Here is a 16,303-nt window from a genome sequence, read left to right as displayed (position 1 = left end):
GCACCCTATGTCAAAAAATTCAACACACCAGCAGTGTGAGGAGACCTGAAAGTGGCACATGGCAGGGGCATGATTCATGGCGGATTTAGTCAGTTGTGTCAGGAACTGGTGGTTTGAAATCCAGACTAATCCACGCCTGATTCATTTTCACAAACGTGAGTCTCTCCACACTTTGGGTGGACAGTCGTGTCCTCCGCGGAGTTACAATACCTCCTGCCGCACTAAACACGCGCTCCGATGCCACGCTACTGGCCGGGCATGACAGCCTTTCAAGGGCAAATTCAGCTAGTTGGGGCCAAAGGTCAAGTTTCGTTGCCCAGTAGTCAAGGGGATTGTCTACCTCGGTTGGCAGGGTGCTGTCCAAGTAGGCCCAAGCCTGTTGTTTGAGGTCCTGCTCCAGGTCCACCTGATGCTGCTGCGGCTGGTTAGTAGTTTCCTCACTGTGCTGGTGAAGAAAGCTACTCATCATCGACTGCAGACTGAGGCAGCCGCTGCTGGTGGAGCTGCCACTGCTCCTACCACCCCACCCCTCCCCTGCTGCCATGGCAGCGGAACGCGAGCGCACAGGGCCCACAGTGTCTGAGGATGGACGTTGACGCACAAAGGCAGAGACCAACTGACTACATAGGTGGTTTTTATAGTACGTTATTTTGGCCTCCCTCTCAGCAGGTGTGAAAAAGGCCACCATTTTTGAACGGTAGCGAGGGTCCAACAAGGTGGACAGCCAAAAGTCATCCCTCTGTCTGATGGTTATTATTCAGCTGTCGCTACGCAAGCAACCGAGCATGCTATGGGCCATTTGTGCCAAGGAATGCGAGGGACTCCCTGCCTCCATCTCCACAGCATACTGCCACGGTGCATCTGGGTCCTCTGTCTCCTCCTCCTCCTCCTCTACCAGATGCTCCTGCTCCTCCACTCCTGTCCGCTGAGTGGAAAAACCACCCATTTCACTCAATAATTCCTGAGCACAAATGTCCTCTACCTCCTCCTCTTCTTCCTGTCCTGCCCCCACAGGGGTCATGTGGCGTTGAGATCTGTGCGCCACGTCTACCGCACCCTGACCAGCCATTGTTAACAGCATTTGTTCAAGGACGTGCAACAGAGGAATGACGTCGTTCATCCCATAGTCCTGCCGACTCACGAATAGCGTGGCCTCCTCAAAGGGCCTGAGCAAGCGGCAGGTGTCACGCATGAGCTGCCAATGGCTGACATCAAAGTTACACAGGGGAGTACCTTTATCCGCTTGTAACATCAGGAAATCGGTGATGGCCTTTCGCTGTTCGTAAAGGCGGTCTAACATGTGTAGGGTTGAATTCCACCTTGTTGCAACGTCGCAGATCAGGCGATGCTGTGCAATTCCGTTCTGCCGCTGCAGCTCAAGGAGGGTGTGCTTTGCGGTGTAGGAATGGCTGAAATGCATGCAAAGTTTACGTGACATTTTAAGGATGTCTTGCAGTGGGATGGTGGATTTTAGGAACCGCTTGACAACCAGATTGAACACGTGAGCCATGCATGGCGCATGGCACAACCTTCCTTGACGCAGAGCAGACACCATGTTCTTTCCGTTGTCGGTCAACTTGGTTCCGATTTTCAGTTTGCGCGGAGACAGCCATCTGTCGATTTCTCTGTTCATTACACTGAGAAGTTCCTCCCCTGTGTGACTACGTTCGCCAAGGCATACCAGGTGCAGCACAGCGTGACACCGTTGCGCCCTGCACATGTGATATGCCGGTCGGGTAATGGGACTTGGCACGGGGGTGGCGGCTGAGGACACGAAGGAAGAAGAGGTGGTAGAGGCGGACATCTTTTGTGGACCAAGGACGTGCAAACGTGGAGGCAAAAGCGGCGTGACCTGTCCAAGTTGCTGGTGCGGCTGTGCCGGCACCACGTTCACCCAGTGGGCCGTAAATGACATGTACTGTCCCTGACCGTAGTTACAGCTCCACACGTCAGCGCTGCCGTGCACTTTGGCAGAGACCGACATGCTCAAAGACTGGCCCACCATCTCTTCTACATGTGAATGCAGGGCTGGCACTGCCTTTTTGGCAAAGAAATGACGGCTTGGCACTCTCCACCGCGGCGCGGCACAAGCCATCATTTCTCTGAAAGGTGCTGAGTCCACCACTTGGAAAGGGAGGGACTGCAGCACCAGCAACTTGGACAGGATGACGTTCAGCTTTTGCACCGTCGGGTGCGTGCTCGCAAACTGTTGTCTCTTGGAAACGGATTCCAAGAAAGACTGCTGACGGAATCCGTGAAGAGGAGTAGCAGGAGAAGGAGCATCTGAAGAAGCGGAAGATGCCAACGAGCGACAACTCCCCTCAGCAGAGGTGTTGGAGCCTTGACTGGCTGATAGAGGGCGATTGACGTCGGGTGACGGAGCAAGTAACGGAGCGGGTGATGGAGCGGGGGCTGGGGCGGGCAGAACCGCCGTATCTTTATTATGGTTTTCCCAGGCCACCAAATGGCGACGCTGCATATGCTGCCGCAACGCTGTAGTCCCAACATGGGCCCCCTGGCCACGCTTGACTTTCTGGCCACATAGTCGACATACGGCTACGTTTACTTCCTCGGGCGGCTTGACGAAAAATTGCCACACCGCCGAGTAGGAAACTTTGCCCCCGATACTCCTCACTGGCAGACTGCTGCTTCCTCCGTGCACACCGGCACCACTACTGGCCGTGGTGGTAGGCTGCAATGGAGCTGGTGCTCTACTCTACTGACACTGCTGCGACCCTGCTGCCTCCTGGGCAACCCACCGACTGTTTCGCTCGCTGCCAAGCTGCCACCCTCTTCTCCTGATGATGCGGAAGAAATTGCCTGATGACGACGAGGCTGCCAAGTGCGATCAACCTCCTCATCATCAAGTAGGGTCTCCGCCTCACTACTAGCCCCCTCGGCTGCGTCTGGGTCAGGAGACAGACCTGTCTCTAGACCGGCTACCGAGCCACTCTCCTCGCCAGTACTTCTTCGCCTGGCTGCTGAAAAGGCGGATGTCTCCCCCCGTTCCTGACCGCCCTCTGTTAGCTCTTCCTCACTGTACAGTGGGGCTGAGCCCACAGCATGCGATACTTCGCTTGGTGAGGGAACACGTGATTTCAGTGGGCTTGGTCCCGGGCCATGCCAACTAACGGTTGTGTCTGACGTACCCACCGACCGTTGGCTGTAGGTGTCAGAGGTGACCTGGGAAGAGGAAGACGACCGAGCCAACCAATCGATGACGGCAGGGTTGTCGGTGGAGACACGACCGCTGGATGACACCGGGAGCACTGGCCTCTGGCTGCGAACAGTGCTGCCTCAACCCCTTCCTCTGCTGCCACGTCTGCTCGCTCCTAAAACATTGCCTCCTCTGCCACTCCTCTGCATGTTGTCTGACATACTCTTTAATTCAACGATTCTGTGTCCCTGAGTAACAATTCTGTGACCCTGAGTAACAATTCTGTGTCTGTCCCTGAGTAACAATTATGTGGCCCTAAGTAACGGTTCTGTGGCCCTCAGTAACAATTCTGTGTCCCTGAGTAACAATTATGTGGCCCTAAGTAACGGTTCTGTGGCCCTCAGTAACAATTCTGTGTCCCTCAGTAACAATTCTGTGTCTGTCCCTGAGTAACAATTCTGTGTCCCTCAGTAACAATTCTGTGTCTGTCCCTGAGTAACAATTCTGTGGCCCTAAGTAACGGTTCTGTGGCCCTCAGTAACAATTCTGTGTCCCTCAGTAACAATTCTGTGTCTGTCCCTGAGTAACAATTCTGTGTCTGTCCCTGAGTAACAATTCTGTGGCCCTGAGTAACAATTCTGTGTCTGTCCCTGAGTAACAATTCTGTGTCTGGCCCTGAGTAACAATTCTGTGTCCCTCAGTAACAATTCTGTGTCTGTCCCTGAGTAACAATTCTGTGGCCCTAAGTAACAGTTCTGTGGCCCTCAGTAACAATTCTGTGTCCCTGAGTAACAATTCTGTGGCCCTAAGTAACGGTTCTGTGGCCCTCAGTAACAATTCTGTGTCCCTGAGTAACAATTCTGTGGCCCTAAGTAACGGTTCTGTGGCCCTCAGTAACAATTCTGTGTCCCTCAGTAACTATTCTGTGTCTGTCCCTGAGTAACAATTCTGTGGCCCTAACTAACGTTTCTGTGGCCCTAAGTAACAGTTCTGTGGCCCTCAGTAACAATTCTGTGTCCCTGAGTACCGTTTCTGTGGCCCTAAGTACCGTTTCTGTGGCCCTCAGTAACAATTTGTGTCTGTCCCTGAGTAACAATTCTGTGGCCCTAACGTTTCTGTGGCCCTAAGTAACAGTTATGTGGCCCTCAGTAACAATTCTGTGTCCCTGAGTAACGTTTCTGTGGCCCTCAGTAACAATTCTGTGGCCCTCAGTAACAATTCTGTGTCTGTCCCTGAGTAACAATTCTGTGGCCCTAACGTTTCTGTGTCCCTAAGTAACAATTCTGTGTCCCTGAGTAATGTTTCTCTGTCCCTAAGTAACGTTTCTGTGGCCCTAACTCTGTCCCTAATACAGAGCGGTCTGCCTCTCTTGAATGACTGGAAGCAAATGGAGAATTCTAAAATGGCCGCCATTTATAGCTCGACCATTACACAGTGCTGGCTGGCTGCTGATTGGCTAATGCGATCACATGTCATTAATGAATGCATTATGGGTCAGCGCGCCTTCCCAGACATCCCCGCTCCGTCGCCGCACATGTCGCCGCCATTTTAGGAAAAATTTAAATTCGCGCATCCGAAGTATGATAATTTTCGGATTCGGCGCGAATCGAAAATTTTCCAATATTCGAAACGAATTCCACTTCGCCTACTTCGATTCGCTCATCTCTATCCGCATATTTAGAAACTTGTAAACATTTTGCTGATTTCTAGCTACAAAGAGTAAACCGATTTGATTCTTCAGACATGTTATTTCCTCTATCGATTCATTGTACATATGTATCTGGGAGGGTCAGGGTTACTTTTTTTCTACCGGTCGTTTCACATCCATCTGGATTTCATAGTTAAGTCTCTCAAAGAATTGAAATATTTTTCATAATTCACTATACATTACTGACTAATCGATGAATCTGGTTTGGAAGTATTGGTGTTTTTGTTCTCCCGAGTCGGAGTTGGCGGTATAATAGGGCTGGATTTTGAACCTGAGCCAATCAGTTGTGGGCGTTGTTTCCATTAGCCAATAATGCTTTTCTTAAAAGTCGTCCAAAGAAAATATATCCGGAGATCCCTATTCATAGTGCTGGAAGTTTAACAAAATCAAACTAATTACTCCATGTTGTCGGGTTTTAAGTACAAATAAAACATTTCAGATGAATATCTGCAATGCTCGGAATGAATGGAAGGATTGATCGATCTTCCCAGATAAAACGGTAAATTGATGCAGATTGTCGGTAACGGTCCATAGAACTCCGGCGGGAAATTGAAATTTAGCCAATTGAAGCTATTACAGTTTAAATAAAACAGAACAAAACATTTTCTCGTTACAAACACGTGACAGCTTCCATCCCAGAACGTCCTTTACTAATTCGAGATCTACAGAGCAGGACTGAGGGAAGAAGTCGCCGACTTTCCTCCTCCCCCCCCCCCCCATCACAACTAAAGGAAGGCGGATAAAATCAGTCCCTGGAATAAGATGTCATTTCCCCAGAGTCTCACACTGGAAGCATTTTCTATTACTCTTTACAATTATAAAATAAGCGGGAGATAGAGAGGAGTGTGGGATTGGTGTCCATAGAAGCCGTATGTCCGCCCTTTGTATGGAGATGTGGGGGGCTCTGAGAAGAGCCGTTGTGTTGGCGGATAGAAGGGAATCCTGTGGGGGGATTACTTGCTCTTGGCGGCCTTGTGGCTCTCGGTCTTCTTGGGCAGCAGCACGGCCTGGATGTTGGGCAGGACTCCTCCCTGGGCGATGGTGACGCCGCCCAGCAGCTTGTTGAGCTCCTCGTCGTTGCGGACAGCCAGCTGGAGGTGTCGGGGGATGATGCGGGTCTTCTTGTTGTCTCGGGCGGCGTTGCCGGCCAGCTCCAGGATCTCAGCCGTCAGATACTCCAGGACGGCGGCCAGATAGACGGGAGCTCCGGCCCCGACCCGCTCGGCATAGTTGCCCTTCCGGAGAAGACGGTGAACACGACCGACGGGGAACTGCAGACCGGCCCGGGACGATCGTGTCTTGGCCTTAGCCCGAGTCTTGCCTCCTTGTTTGCCGCGACCAGACATGATTGGATGAATGAAGAATCACACACAGATAGGTCCCAGCAGCCGCTTCCTCTCCTTTATACACTCCATGCTCTGACGTCACACGCTGGTACTGGTTGCTTTTTAGTTCAGCCAATAGCGAACAGACTTGTTTCTACACTAATCTGTAACTGAGAAAAGAGAGCATGACGTCATCATCCATCACCTGACTGAGTCCTCCAATAGAAGAGTGAGGAGGGATGAGGCTCCTTTGCATAGACCGCCTATAAAAGCAGCACATGAGGGCGGCTCCAGCACACTTTCCTTGCAGCCAGCCAAGCAGTGGTGAACCCTGATCATGCCTGAACCAGCCAAGTCTGCGCCGGCGCCCAAGAAGGGCTCCAAGAAAGCCGTGACTAAGACCCAGAAGAAGGACGGCAAGAAGCGGAGGAAGACTAGGAAGGAGAGTTATGCCATCTACGTGTACAAGGTGCTCAAGCAGGTCCACCCCGACACCGGCATCTCGTCCAAGGCCATGAGTATCATGAACTCCTTCGTCAATGACATCTTCGAGCGCATCGCCGGCGAAGCTTCACGCCTGGCTCATTACAACAAGCGCTCCACCATCACCTCCCGGGAGATCCAGACCGCCGTCCGCCTCCTCCTGCCCGGAGAGCTGGCCAAGCACGCCGTCTCCGAGGGCACCAAGGCCGTCACCAAGTACACCAGCGCCAAGTAATCCCCCCCGGGGCCCCATCATCCCAACAAGGGGACACAAAGGCTCTTCTAAGAGCCGCCCACCATTCCAATCACTGAGCTGTCATCACATTGTATTGCCGCTAGAGGTCCCCCACACGTCACACTTACACTGGACATTCGTTCTAGGGACGGACTAACCTGCACATTGGGGGGGGGATGGGAGGATTGGCTGCAATGCTCAACACTCCCATTAGGTGTCACTATATTACACACAGACGGGAAGGATTTTCTTGTTTCTCTTTTCTGCTCTGCTTGATACATTGTTACACGTAGTAGAGGCGAATGTTTAACTCTTCACTGACTGATATATGTGCGGCTGTAACATGGCATCATAGGAAATTATACAGAAATCATGGAGACATTACTCCATATATTACTAGGAATAGATTTACTGATTTCATATAGTACGAGATGTGGAAAGCATTACATTTTAACTTCATTAGGAACCAGTACAAAATAGATTACAAATTATAAACACCAAGCAAACATAAAATGCATTTCTAATAAGTGGTTATTATGGATCTGCATGGGGATTATGGGTGGAATATTTATTTTTAAGGGGATTTTTATTGGAGTTCTGACAGTATATAACACAAGTGCTGGATCATTGAAGCAGTATTAACATCCCAATATTCTTTTATAACCAAAAACATTCACATAATATCGACACATTTAGAAAATCAAGGTTGATACAACTAACTCTTGTGTCTGGACAATGGATAGTTAAATATCCAGGAAAGAGAGGGGGGTGGGGGGAAATGTTTAGTTGAACAGAAGATAAGATGCAGTAAAAGAGGGAGTAGAAAGGAAGGTGGGGGTGTTAAAAGGGAGAGGTAAGTAAAGAATAGAGAGCACAGAGAATAGAAGGATCTCAGATGACTTATGTTTGGTTAAGTTAAACTTGTGAAAGACATTAGTTCCCTCAGTAGCATTTGAAAGAGAATCATTCCTAGTGTTACCATATCACTAGAGCCTGCCTGGTGTGAAGGGGGGACCATGTAGTGGAAGCATATATATCCCTCTATGGGGACGAGGCGTCTGAATAGATACTAGGGAGCTCTGACTCAGATATAGTGTAGCTCAGGTTTGTATCATCTGAGCTGAAGGGAAACATTGTCAACCTGTCCAGTAGGCTGGAAGGGCAGGTGTGGGATACAATTTACTTATGTCATTGATCCATTTGCAATTGAAAAGTTTGAGAGGTAGAGACTTGAAGATCCAGATGTTCTATGCAAAGTTGGCTGTTGAGGCCTTGTTTCAAATCTATTGACGGTGGGGGTAGCGACGTCCACTTTTTATAGGATGACTCTCCTGGCTGACATTAAACAGGTGGCTAGCCAAGGTTTGTGTTTATTGCTGAGCAATTGATGGCTAAGACCAATACTTTCGGCAATATAGTGTATATGCAGGAGCATATCTACCGAGAGGCAAACAAGGCGTTTGCCTAGGGCAGCAATTTTTAGGGGGGTAGCACCGCTCCCCAGATGAAGGGACCTTTTGGGCAGGGCTGCCAGCAGAGGGGTCGCACCAGTAACCTTGCAGTGGCCAGGACAGCAGGAGAATCAATGCGGGGGAGGGCAGTTGCAGGGGATGGTCCTGTACCTCTCCCTCCAGCAGCTGACGAGCCAGGACCAGAGGACAGTCTGGAGCAGAGAGAGAAGTGTCGGAGAGGAATGAGTCCGGAGGAGGTGAGCTGTGTTGTGTTCTGTGGGATCTCCCTGCCTCCCTCCCTACACTGCTGGATCATATGGGGCTGCAAAAAAATTAAATACACCACTGTGTATATGTATGTATCTTTCTTTTTTTCCTCTCTTTTTTCTGTACAACATTCTGTGAATTTCAGGTGCATCAGATTAATACACAGAATGGAAAGTGGAGGTTATAAATTGTAATACAGTTATCATAAATGGGTTGGTGGGGGGGGGCATTGGACCAATTTATTTCCCTCCCCCTTTACGTCATCTAATTTACTGAATTATGGACAGTAATAGTCCTCTCTCGGAGATTGCAATTCTTACATTGATAAGACGTTTGAATATATAATTATAAACATCTTTCTTATCAATGTTTTCTCATCTGGCAGTAAGGAGCTCCCAGAGAGATCGGGATATTCTGCTAACAGAGATAACCTGCAGATCTTGGCGGGAATTAAAAAAAAAAAAAAACATTCTGAAAATATAAGACACATAAATAAAATAATGTTTGTTACAAATAAACTCGTAAATGTAAAATGAATGGGATGAATTGCTGCAGACTAGATGTCCGCCTCCTCCCATCCTCAGCGATAGATTGTCATTGTGCCATCAAAGTCCACACTGTCATCGCCGGGATCGGATTGTCCTTGGAAGTGGGATTCGGAGAGAAAAGGCAGAAATCACATTGTATCTCCTCCCAGATCCGCACACAAGTCATGTCTCTTGTCATCTCGCTCTTCTATAGACAATACATTGCAGCCCTTCTGACTGTCCCTGTTAGTCCACAATTGTGCTGGATGGACCGAGATGGGCGACAAACGTTCTGCTTCTTAGTCCCGAACAGAGGAATCATCGGATCCGTGAGATCGGAGGAGGATCTTCTGTCATCCCATTCACTGTATTATGGAGGAATCCAGTCCGATGTCAATGGATGTAATTGTTACATTGTACAGGGAGTCTCTGATCTCTGATTAATCTTCTCTTCTTTGGTAGTAAGGAGAGCTCCGAGCATTGTATGATGTGGAGGAACTCCCCTCCCCCACCCCTGACACAGCGGGCTTCTCTACCTACAGAGATAACGTGCAGATCCTGGCGGGCATTTTGAAAATTCCGCTCTTTTTATGTAACCCAATCATTAGAAGGGGGCGTGGCGTAGTTCTCCAATCAGAGGGAAGAGATGTGTATAAATTGCTCTGCAGAGAGGAGGCGCATTATATTCGCAGTTCCTGGCAAGAGAGGAGTAGAGATGGCTCGTACCAAGCAGACCGCCCGTAAGTCCACCGGAGGGAAAGCTCCCCGCAAGCAGCTGGCCACCAAAGCCGCCCGCAAGAGCGCCCCGGCCACCGGCGGAGTGAAGAAGCCTCACCGCTACAGGCCCGGCACCGTGGCTCTCCGAGAGATCCGCCGCTACCAGAAATCCACCGAGCTGCTCATCCGCAAGCTGCCCTTCCAGCGCCTCGTCCGAGAGATCGCCCAGGACTTCAAGACCGACCTGCGCTTCCAGAGCTCCGCCGTCATGGCTCTGCAGGAGGCCGCAGAGGCTTATCTCGTCGGACTCTTCGAGGACACCAACCTCTGCGCCATCCACGCCAAGAGGGTCACCATCATGCCCAAAGACATCCAGCTGGCACGCCGCATCCGCGGAGAGAGGGCCTAGACCCCCCGCAACAGACATTCCACACAACCCGCCAACCAACGGCTCTTCTCAGAGCCACAACCTCCCCCCACACAGAGCTCTACACTACCGAACTACAATGAATAGGATAGACGGGAATCTGTATAATATCAGGGAAATCGGGCAATTCCTCCCTGGGATCGGCATTCCCTCTTTTAAATCTTCCTTTCTAAACCGCTCATAACCATCCGAATGATCCCCCTCCACACGGAGATGTCACTATTCAACACAAATGTAACCAGCGCCACACATGATATCGAAATTCTGGCATGAAAAAAGTCTGCGTTATGCTAATTTTAATATTTATACAATATTTAGTTCCTGTAGCTCTAATCAGAGGGGCATCTACTTCTCTACAAGATATCTGGGTGTCTGAATGGTTTTTATACATGAATATTCTTTGGATATCTTTTGTGGTCCCTTTACATACGTCAGTTGGTGTTATTTGTGCTTCCACATCTTTCCATGGTACAGTTTGCTTTAAGCGATTCTGTTGCTACTTGGAAAAAGGTTTTACTATAAAATAATACTTTACTACATTCTGTATCTGTATGACTGTCCTCGCCTCTGTTATCACTGTTTTACCACTGCTGAAAAAATCTTCCAAAGCATCTAACACATTTGGGTGTGCTGGAGGCCTGGATTTTCCTTTTTTATGTTTCCAACTAGATTTCTCCTCGATTGTAAGCTCCCAGGATCAGGCCCTCCTATATTGAACTGTATTGTCTCCCTTTATATTGTAAAGCGCTGAGAAAACTGTTGGCGCCATAAATCCTGTATAATAATAATATTGGGGGTCAGTCATGTCCTCTATTACCTCCTCCGATACTACAACGGGCTCATCACAGATCACATCGCTCCTCCGGGGCGGGACACACGGACACACCGGGAGGATTCTTCCTTCTGCTCTCCGTGTGCCGCCCCGGCCGGTGTTCTATAGAAAATACAATTCATCATTCTGGAGAATCTGGAAACTCCCCGAAACCTTTTCTGTCTCACGATTCCCTATCGATCATCTGGGGGGTAATCATTGCAGCGGGACATTTAAAAATATTCCTCTCCACCAATCAGCAGCCGACGTTTTATCTGTCAGCCAATAGCAGACTGTAGCGGATCTTCCCCGGAGACTGGCAGAGCCCGGTGATCGGTTGTTTTCCTCCAAATGGCACCTGGAAAGCCGCTCCCCGTGTTGTATTGTGTTGTAGAGGCGATCCATCCATAGGAAGGAGTCCATTGTCCGCACAACACGATGTTCTCGGTGCGATCATTAGATCCCGTCCAGAGGATGATGTGTCCCCGATCATTACATGGCGTTTCCGTACAACTTCCACAATGGCCGCAATAATAATGAAGGCTGGGAATTCCTTGTAGAACGATCGGGAAATGTTCATTGTTACCCCCCATCCCACAGACAGTGTGCGGGAAATGACAGATCTCCAATCCGCATATGACAGATGTCGGTGTGTGTGGAGGGGGGTCGGGCCTGTGAAATGTATCGGGAGGAATCTCTCATTTGGCCAACCAGTACTCATTTGTTGAATTGGAGGAATCATTGGATGACCTATAAGGGACAAGTGTACAATGTGAGGAGGATGGAGACTGGAGGAGGGAGAATGCGGCTCGTGGTCGGTGTATGTATGGAGAGCTCTGTTGGGGGGAGGTGGGGGGCTCTGAGAAGAGCCTTTGGGGGGGGTGGAGATGGAGGTCGCCGCCCATTATTTCTTCTTCGGAGCGGCCTTCTTGGGCTTAGCCGCCTTCTTAGCTGCCGGCTTGGCCTTAGCGGGACTCTTGGCTCCTTTTTTCGGCTTGGCTGCAGCTTTGCTCTTCTTGGGGCTCTTGGTCACCTTCTTGGCGGCAGCCTTTGCCGGTCTCTTGGCGGCCGGCTTCTTGGGGCTCTTGGCTGCGGTGGGGGCTTTGCCGGCCGCCTTCTTCTTGGGGGACTTGGCGACCGGTTTCTTGGGCTTGGCCGCAGCCGACGGCTTCTTGTTGCTCTTCTTGGCGGCCGGTTTCTTGGGCTTCGCCTTGGCGCCGTCGGGCTGCTTCTTGTTGATCTTGAACGATCCGGAGGCCCCATGGCCTTTGACCTGGACGAGGCTCCCCTTAGTCACCAGCGCCTTGAGGGCGATCTTCAGGCGGCTCTTGTTCTTGTCCACATCGTATCCTCCGGCGGACAGGACCTTCTTCAGGGCGGCCAGGGACACCCCGCTGCGCTCCTTGGAAGCGGACACGGCTTGGACGAGGAGTTCGGACACGGCGGGACCGGACGCCTTCTTGATGCCTTTCTTGGCTCCTCCGGCTGACGCCTTCTTAGCCGGCTTCTTCTTGGCGGCGGCCTCCGCTGGAGGAGCGGCGGCTGGGGCGCTCTCAGTCTCCGTCATGATTCCACAAAGTCTATCGGACAAATACGTTTCCCTCCTGTGCTGGCCGGAGGTTATATGTTAAACGTCCTGCGCTGCTATTGGTCGGTACACAGCAAGCTGCCTGCACTGCTATTGGTTACACATCAGACACGCCCACTGGCTGTCATTCCAGTGTTGGAGTATATTCTCTCCCTTCATGTGTTTCCCGGTAGATATAAAACCGATTTTATTCCGAAATAGAACGATGTCCGATGTGCACCGGGGAGCCGATCTGCTCCCTGGACTGTCACTTATCGGGGGTCACTTCCAGCTGTCAGGAGCTGCTCACGAGGCTGAACACAGAGGCTGCAAACACAACCATCCTCCGGAGTGGGGGGCCCATTCTGCCTTCTACCTGCTTGGGGGGACACATTCTACCCACAAAACAATCTGCTCCCATCCCCCACTACAATCCGCTTCACATTACACGAGGGAAGAGGGGAGATCACCAAACATTTCCCTCTAATACACAACTCGGCTCATCTCTGCTCAGGGGGAGGTTTGCTCGGAATCCTCGGATCTACAATAGGATTTGATGCTTTCAGTGATGGAAGTCAATCCATCACATTTGGATTCCCTGAGAGATCATTTCAGGAATAGGAAGTTTGCTACAAATCCCATTCTTGTCTATCATGTGGGGAATGTGGAGAGGAAATGTCGGCTATTTGGAGGGGAATGAGCGGTGGGGTTCCTCTAAGACCAACACATGTCTACTGACCCTGACACTTACCCCCCCCCCCCCCACACACACACACACACACACACACACTAATCTCCTTCCCCAAACAAACCTAAGATACTGTTGTTTGTTTGTTTTTCATGTGGCACTGAGGGAAAAAATGAAAGTGTACAAATTATGTGAAGTACAGAAAAAAACACGCACAAAACAAACAAGAAAACCTTTTCTGTTTTGGAAAAAAAAGAGTATTGCAGCGTTTTTTCTGCTCTCTGCGCTCCATCTTCAGTCTTTGTCCTGTTTAGTGTTATCAGGTAGAGGGAAAGTAAAGGAATATTGCAAAATGTTGAATTGTCACCAGAATATGACCATCAAGAGTTGATGAATGAATATGTCAGCTGTCATGCAACGCTCCTCTCTCCCCCAAGAGCACCGCTCCTCTCTATCCACAAAGCACGGCCCTCTCTCTCCGGGACGGACTAACCTGCATATTGGGGGATGGGATGATTGGCTGCAATGCTCAACACTCCCATTAGGTGTCAGTATATTTTACACACATATACGGGAAGGATTTTGTTGTTGCTTAAAATGTTTCTCTTTTCTGCTCTGCTGGATACATTTTTGCAATCCATCAACATTCGATTCCCCCAGAGATCATTTCAATAATGAGACGTTTGCTGGAAATCCTAATATTATCTACCATGTGGTGGATCCGGGTGTTCCTCTTTTTTGCTCAGACCAAGAAGAAGGGAATAGTATTATTAATATTATCTGATGATGATGGTGATTATTATTCAGGATTTATATAGCGCCAACACTTTGTGCAGTGCTGTAAAAAAATATAAATGGAGACAACACAGCAACAATACAATTCAATACAAGAGGGTTAGGAGGCCCTGCTCCAGGGAGCTTACAATCTAGTACAGAGGGTCTGGTGGGACAAAAGGTAATAACTGCGAGGAATAAACTGGAGAAAATAAAGAACACAAAAAAGCTTTACCTGGAAATTGCTTTGGAATATCTCCCCCTCCCCTCTCTACAATTTTTCATATATTCAAATGGTATTTATTGAAAAAAATTTTCCAACAGACAAAAACATAAACATATTAACAATAAACTGGAAAGGTTCACATGAAGAATCATAATGCATGAGTAGAAAATAGGAGTATAGGATCCCCACCAAGAGGCCGGGGATCTTTCATGTTCTAATTGTATACATGAGAGGTATGCTCATTGTTATGCGAACCGTTCTATAGGAATATATGTTATAAAGGGGGGGGAAATGGGAGATGGGTGGGGAAGGAAGGAAGATAGGGCACCAGCTGAGTACAGGTTACGTGCATTACACTGGGTAGTATTTGTAATCATTTTACAGAGCAATTTGGGTTTTTTAACCATCGAGACCATTGGTTATTAAATTTGTGAGAGGAGGAGTTTCAGAGAGCTGTCCGTCTTTCCATTTCACATTGGAGGTTAAGATCAGAGAAGAGGCGAGATAAAGGGGGGGGGGGGGTGGTAGAGCACCACAGTCTGGTAATATTGATTTTTGCAGCTGCTAAGGTGTGTATAATGATGGTCAGTAAATTTGTAGGAAATTTATCTATGCCAATGTGGAGGAGAGCTAAAGCGGGGTTCGGGGTTACTAAAGTACCTGTAATTGAGGAAATTATTTGGAAAATTTTATTCCAATAGGACTTAATTGACCTACAATTCCAGAGTATATGGAGAAGTGTACCAGACTCTCCGCAGTGTCTCCAGCAGGCTCGCGAGTGTTGTGGGTAGAATAGGGCTAATTTAGTGGGGGTTAAGTACCACTCGTGTAAGATTTTTAAATATGTTTCCCAGTGGGATGAACATTTTGAGGCCTTGTACGTAATGGTGAATGTTTTTTCCCATATACTCGGGGTTATTGATTGGTGGAAGTTTCTCTCCCAATTGGTTAAGGAGGACGTATGTGTTGCAAATTGTGTTTCAATTATAAGTGTGTAAAAAATAGTAATTCCTTTTTTTGGGTAGTTGGTTCTATGAAAAAAGTGATGTGCCGTTGCAGGAATTTCTGTTGTGTGCGGGATATTTGTTTTTTTAAGTGCATGGGCTATACGTATGTACGTAAATTGTTCGTTTTCAGGGAGGTGGAATGTGCTTTGAGTGGTGTAGAAGGAGTTTAATTTGTTTGAGGAGTATAAGTCTTGAATGTGGAGTATGCCAAGGGCCGACCACTTTGTCAAGTTTAGATGGGGAATGATGTGATGTAGGGACGATAGTGGAGTAGGGGTTCAGACGTTGTTGTTCTCTAATTTATTATAATCAATAAAATCATGCCATGCTGTTAAGGAGGCTTGTATGCATGGGTGTTTGTGAAGATCTTGAATATGCGCCGCTCGGGGTAAATATAGTATGTCTGTTATAGAATGTGGAAGATACAGAGATGTTTCCAAGGTGGTCCAAATTTTTTCAGGGGAGAGGTGCCACCAAAAGAAGAGCTGATCTAATAGAACAGCTTGATAGTAGGACTTCATATGTGGTAGGCCTGCTCCACCTCTGGAGGTTGGACGTATTAGAAGATTTGTGGTGCATCTGGGTTTTTTTGAGTTCCATAGGAATTTGTTTAATATGGCCTGGAGTTTAGTGAAGAATGAATGTGGGACCGGAATAGGGAGTGTACGGAAAATGTATAATATCTTAGGGAGTATACACATTTTTAGGGTTGCTATTCTACCTAATGACGATAGAGTAGAAGTACGAAAGTTCTTTAGATCCTGTGGGATAGTTTTGAGTAGTGGTTTGTAATTAGTTGTGTAAAGGTGGTTAGTAGTATTAGTAAGTCTAATCCCTAAATATGGAATGCTATCCTTTGCCCAGGTAAAGGGGAATTGTTTAGAAAGTAAATCTTGGGTTATAGGAGGGGTATATAAATTTAATATTGACGAT

The 16,303-nt window shown here is 48.5% G+C and overlaps 3 protein-coding genes and 1 pseudogene across 3 annotated transcripts; 2 read left to right on the top strand and 2 right to left on the bottom strand.

Moving 5' to 3' along the window:
* Positions 1 to 5,760: 5,760 nt before the first annotated feature.
* LOC149444820 (histone H2A type 1) lies at positions 5,761 to 6,211 on the bottom strand. Its single transcript, XM_089654432.1, has one exon. The coding sequence runs from the start codon at positions 6,209 to 6,211 to the stop codon at positions 5,819 to 5,821; it is 393 nt and encodes a 130-aa protein (XP_089510558.1). The 3' UTR covers positions 5,761 to 5,818.
* A 292-nt stretch (positions 6,212 to 6,503) lies between these two features.
* Positions 6,504 to 6,969, top strand: LOC149444819 (histone H2B 1.1). The gene has a single exon (XM_089654431.1). The coding sequence runs from the start codon at positions 6,528 to 6,530 to the stop codon at positions 6,906 to 6,908; it is 381 nt and encodes a 126-aa protein (XP_089510557.1). The 5' UTR covers positions 6,504 to 6,527; the 3' UTR covers positions 6,909 to 6,969.
* A 2,886-nt stretch (positions 6,970 to 9,855) lies between these two features.
* LOC149444818 (histone H3) lies at positions 9,856 to 10,339 on the top strand. The gene has a single exon (XM_089654429.1). It carries the CDS (start codon positions 9,869 to 9,871, stop codon positions 10,277 to 10,279), a length of 411 nt encoding a protein of 136 aa, XP_089510555.1. The 5' UTR covers positions 9,856 to 9,868; the 3' UTR covers positions 10,280 to 10,339.
* A 1,655-nt stretch (positions 10,340 to 11,994) lies between these two features.
* LOC149444817 (histone H1 pseudogene) lies at positions 11,995 to 12,675 on the bottom strand (annotated as a pseudogene).
* Between the last annotated feature and the right edge of the window lie 3,628 nt (positions 12,676 to 16,303).

The sequence above is a fragment of the Staurois parvus genome, unplaced genomic scaffold (assembly GCF_062004578.1).
Source record: "Staurois parvus isolate SC_StPar_1 unplaced genomic scaffold, SC_StPar_1.0 ptg000769l, whole genome shotgun sequence".
Taxonomy (NCBI): Eukaryota; Metazoa; Chordata; class Amphibia; order Anura; family Ranidae; genus Staurois; species Staurois parvus.
Note: the sequence above shows the minus strand (reverse complement) of the source record. Positions and strands in the feature narration are given on the sequence as shown.

Excerpts from the sequence above, each read along its gene's own strand:
- LOC149444819 (XM_089654431.1), top strand. The coding sequence starts at position 6,528 with ATGCCTGAACCAGCCAAGTCTGCGCCGGCGCCCAAGAAGGGCTCCAAG.
- LOC149444820 (XM_089654432.1), bottom strand. The coding sequence starts at position 6,211 with ATGTCTGGTCGCGGCAAACAAGGAGGCAAGACTCGGGCTAAGGCCAAG.
- LOC149444818 (XM_089654429.1), top strand. The coding sequence starts at position 9,869 with ATGGCTCGTACCAAGCAGACCGCCCGTAAGTCCACCGGAGGGAAAGCT.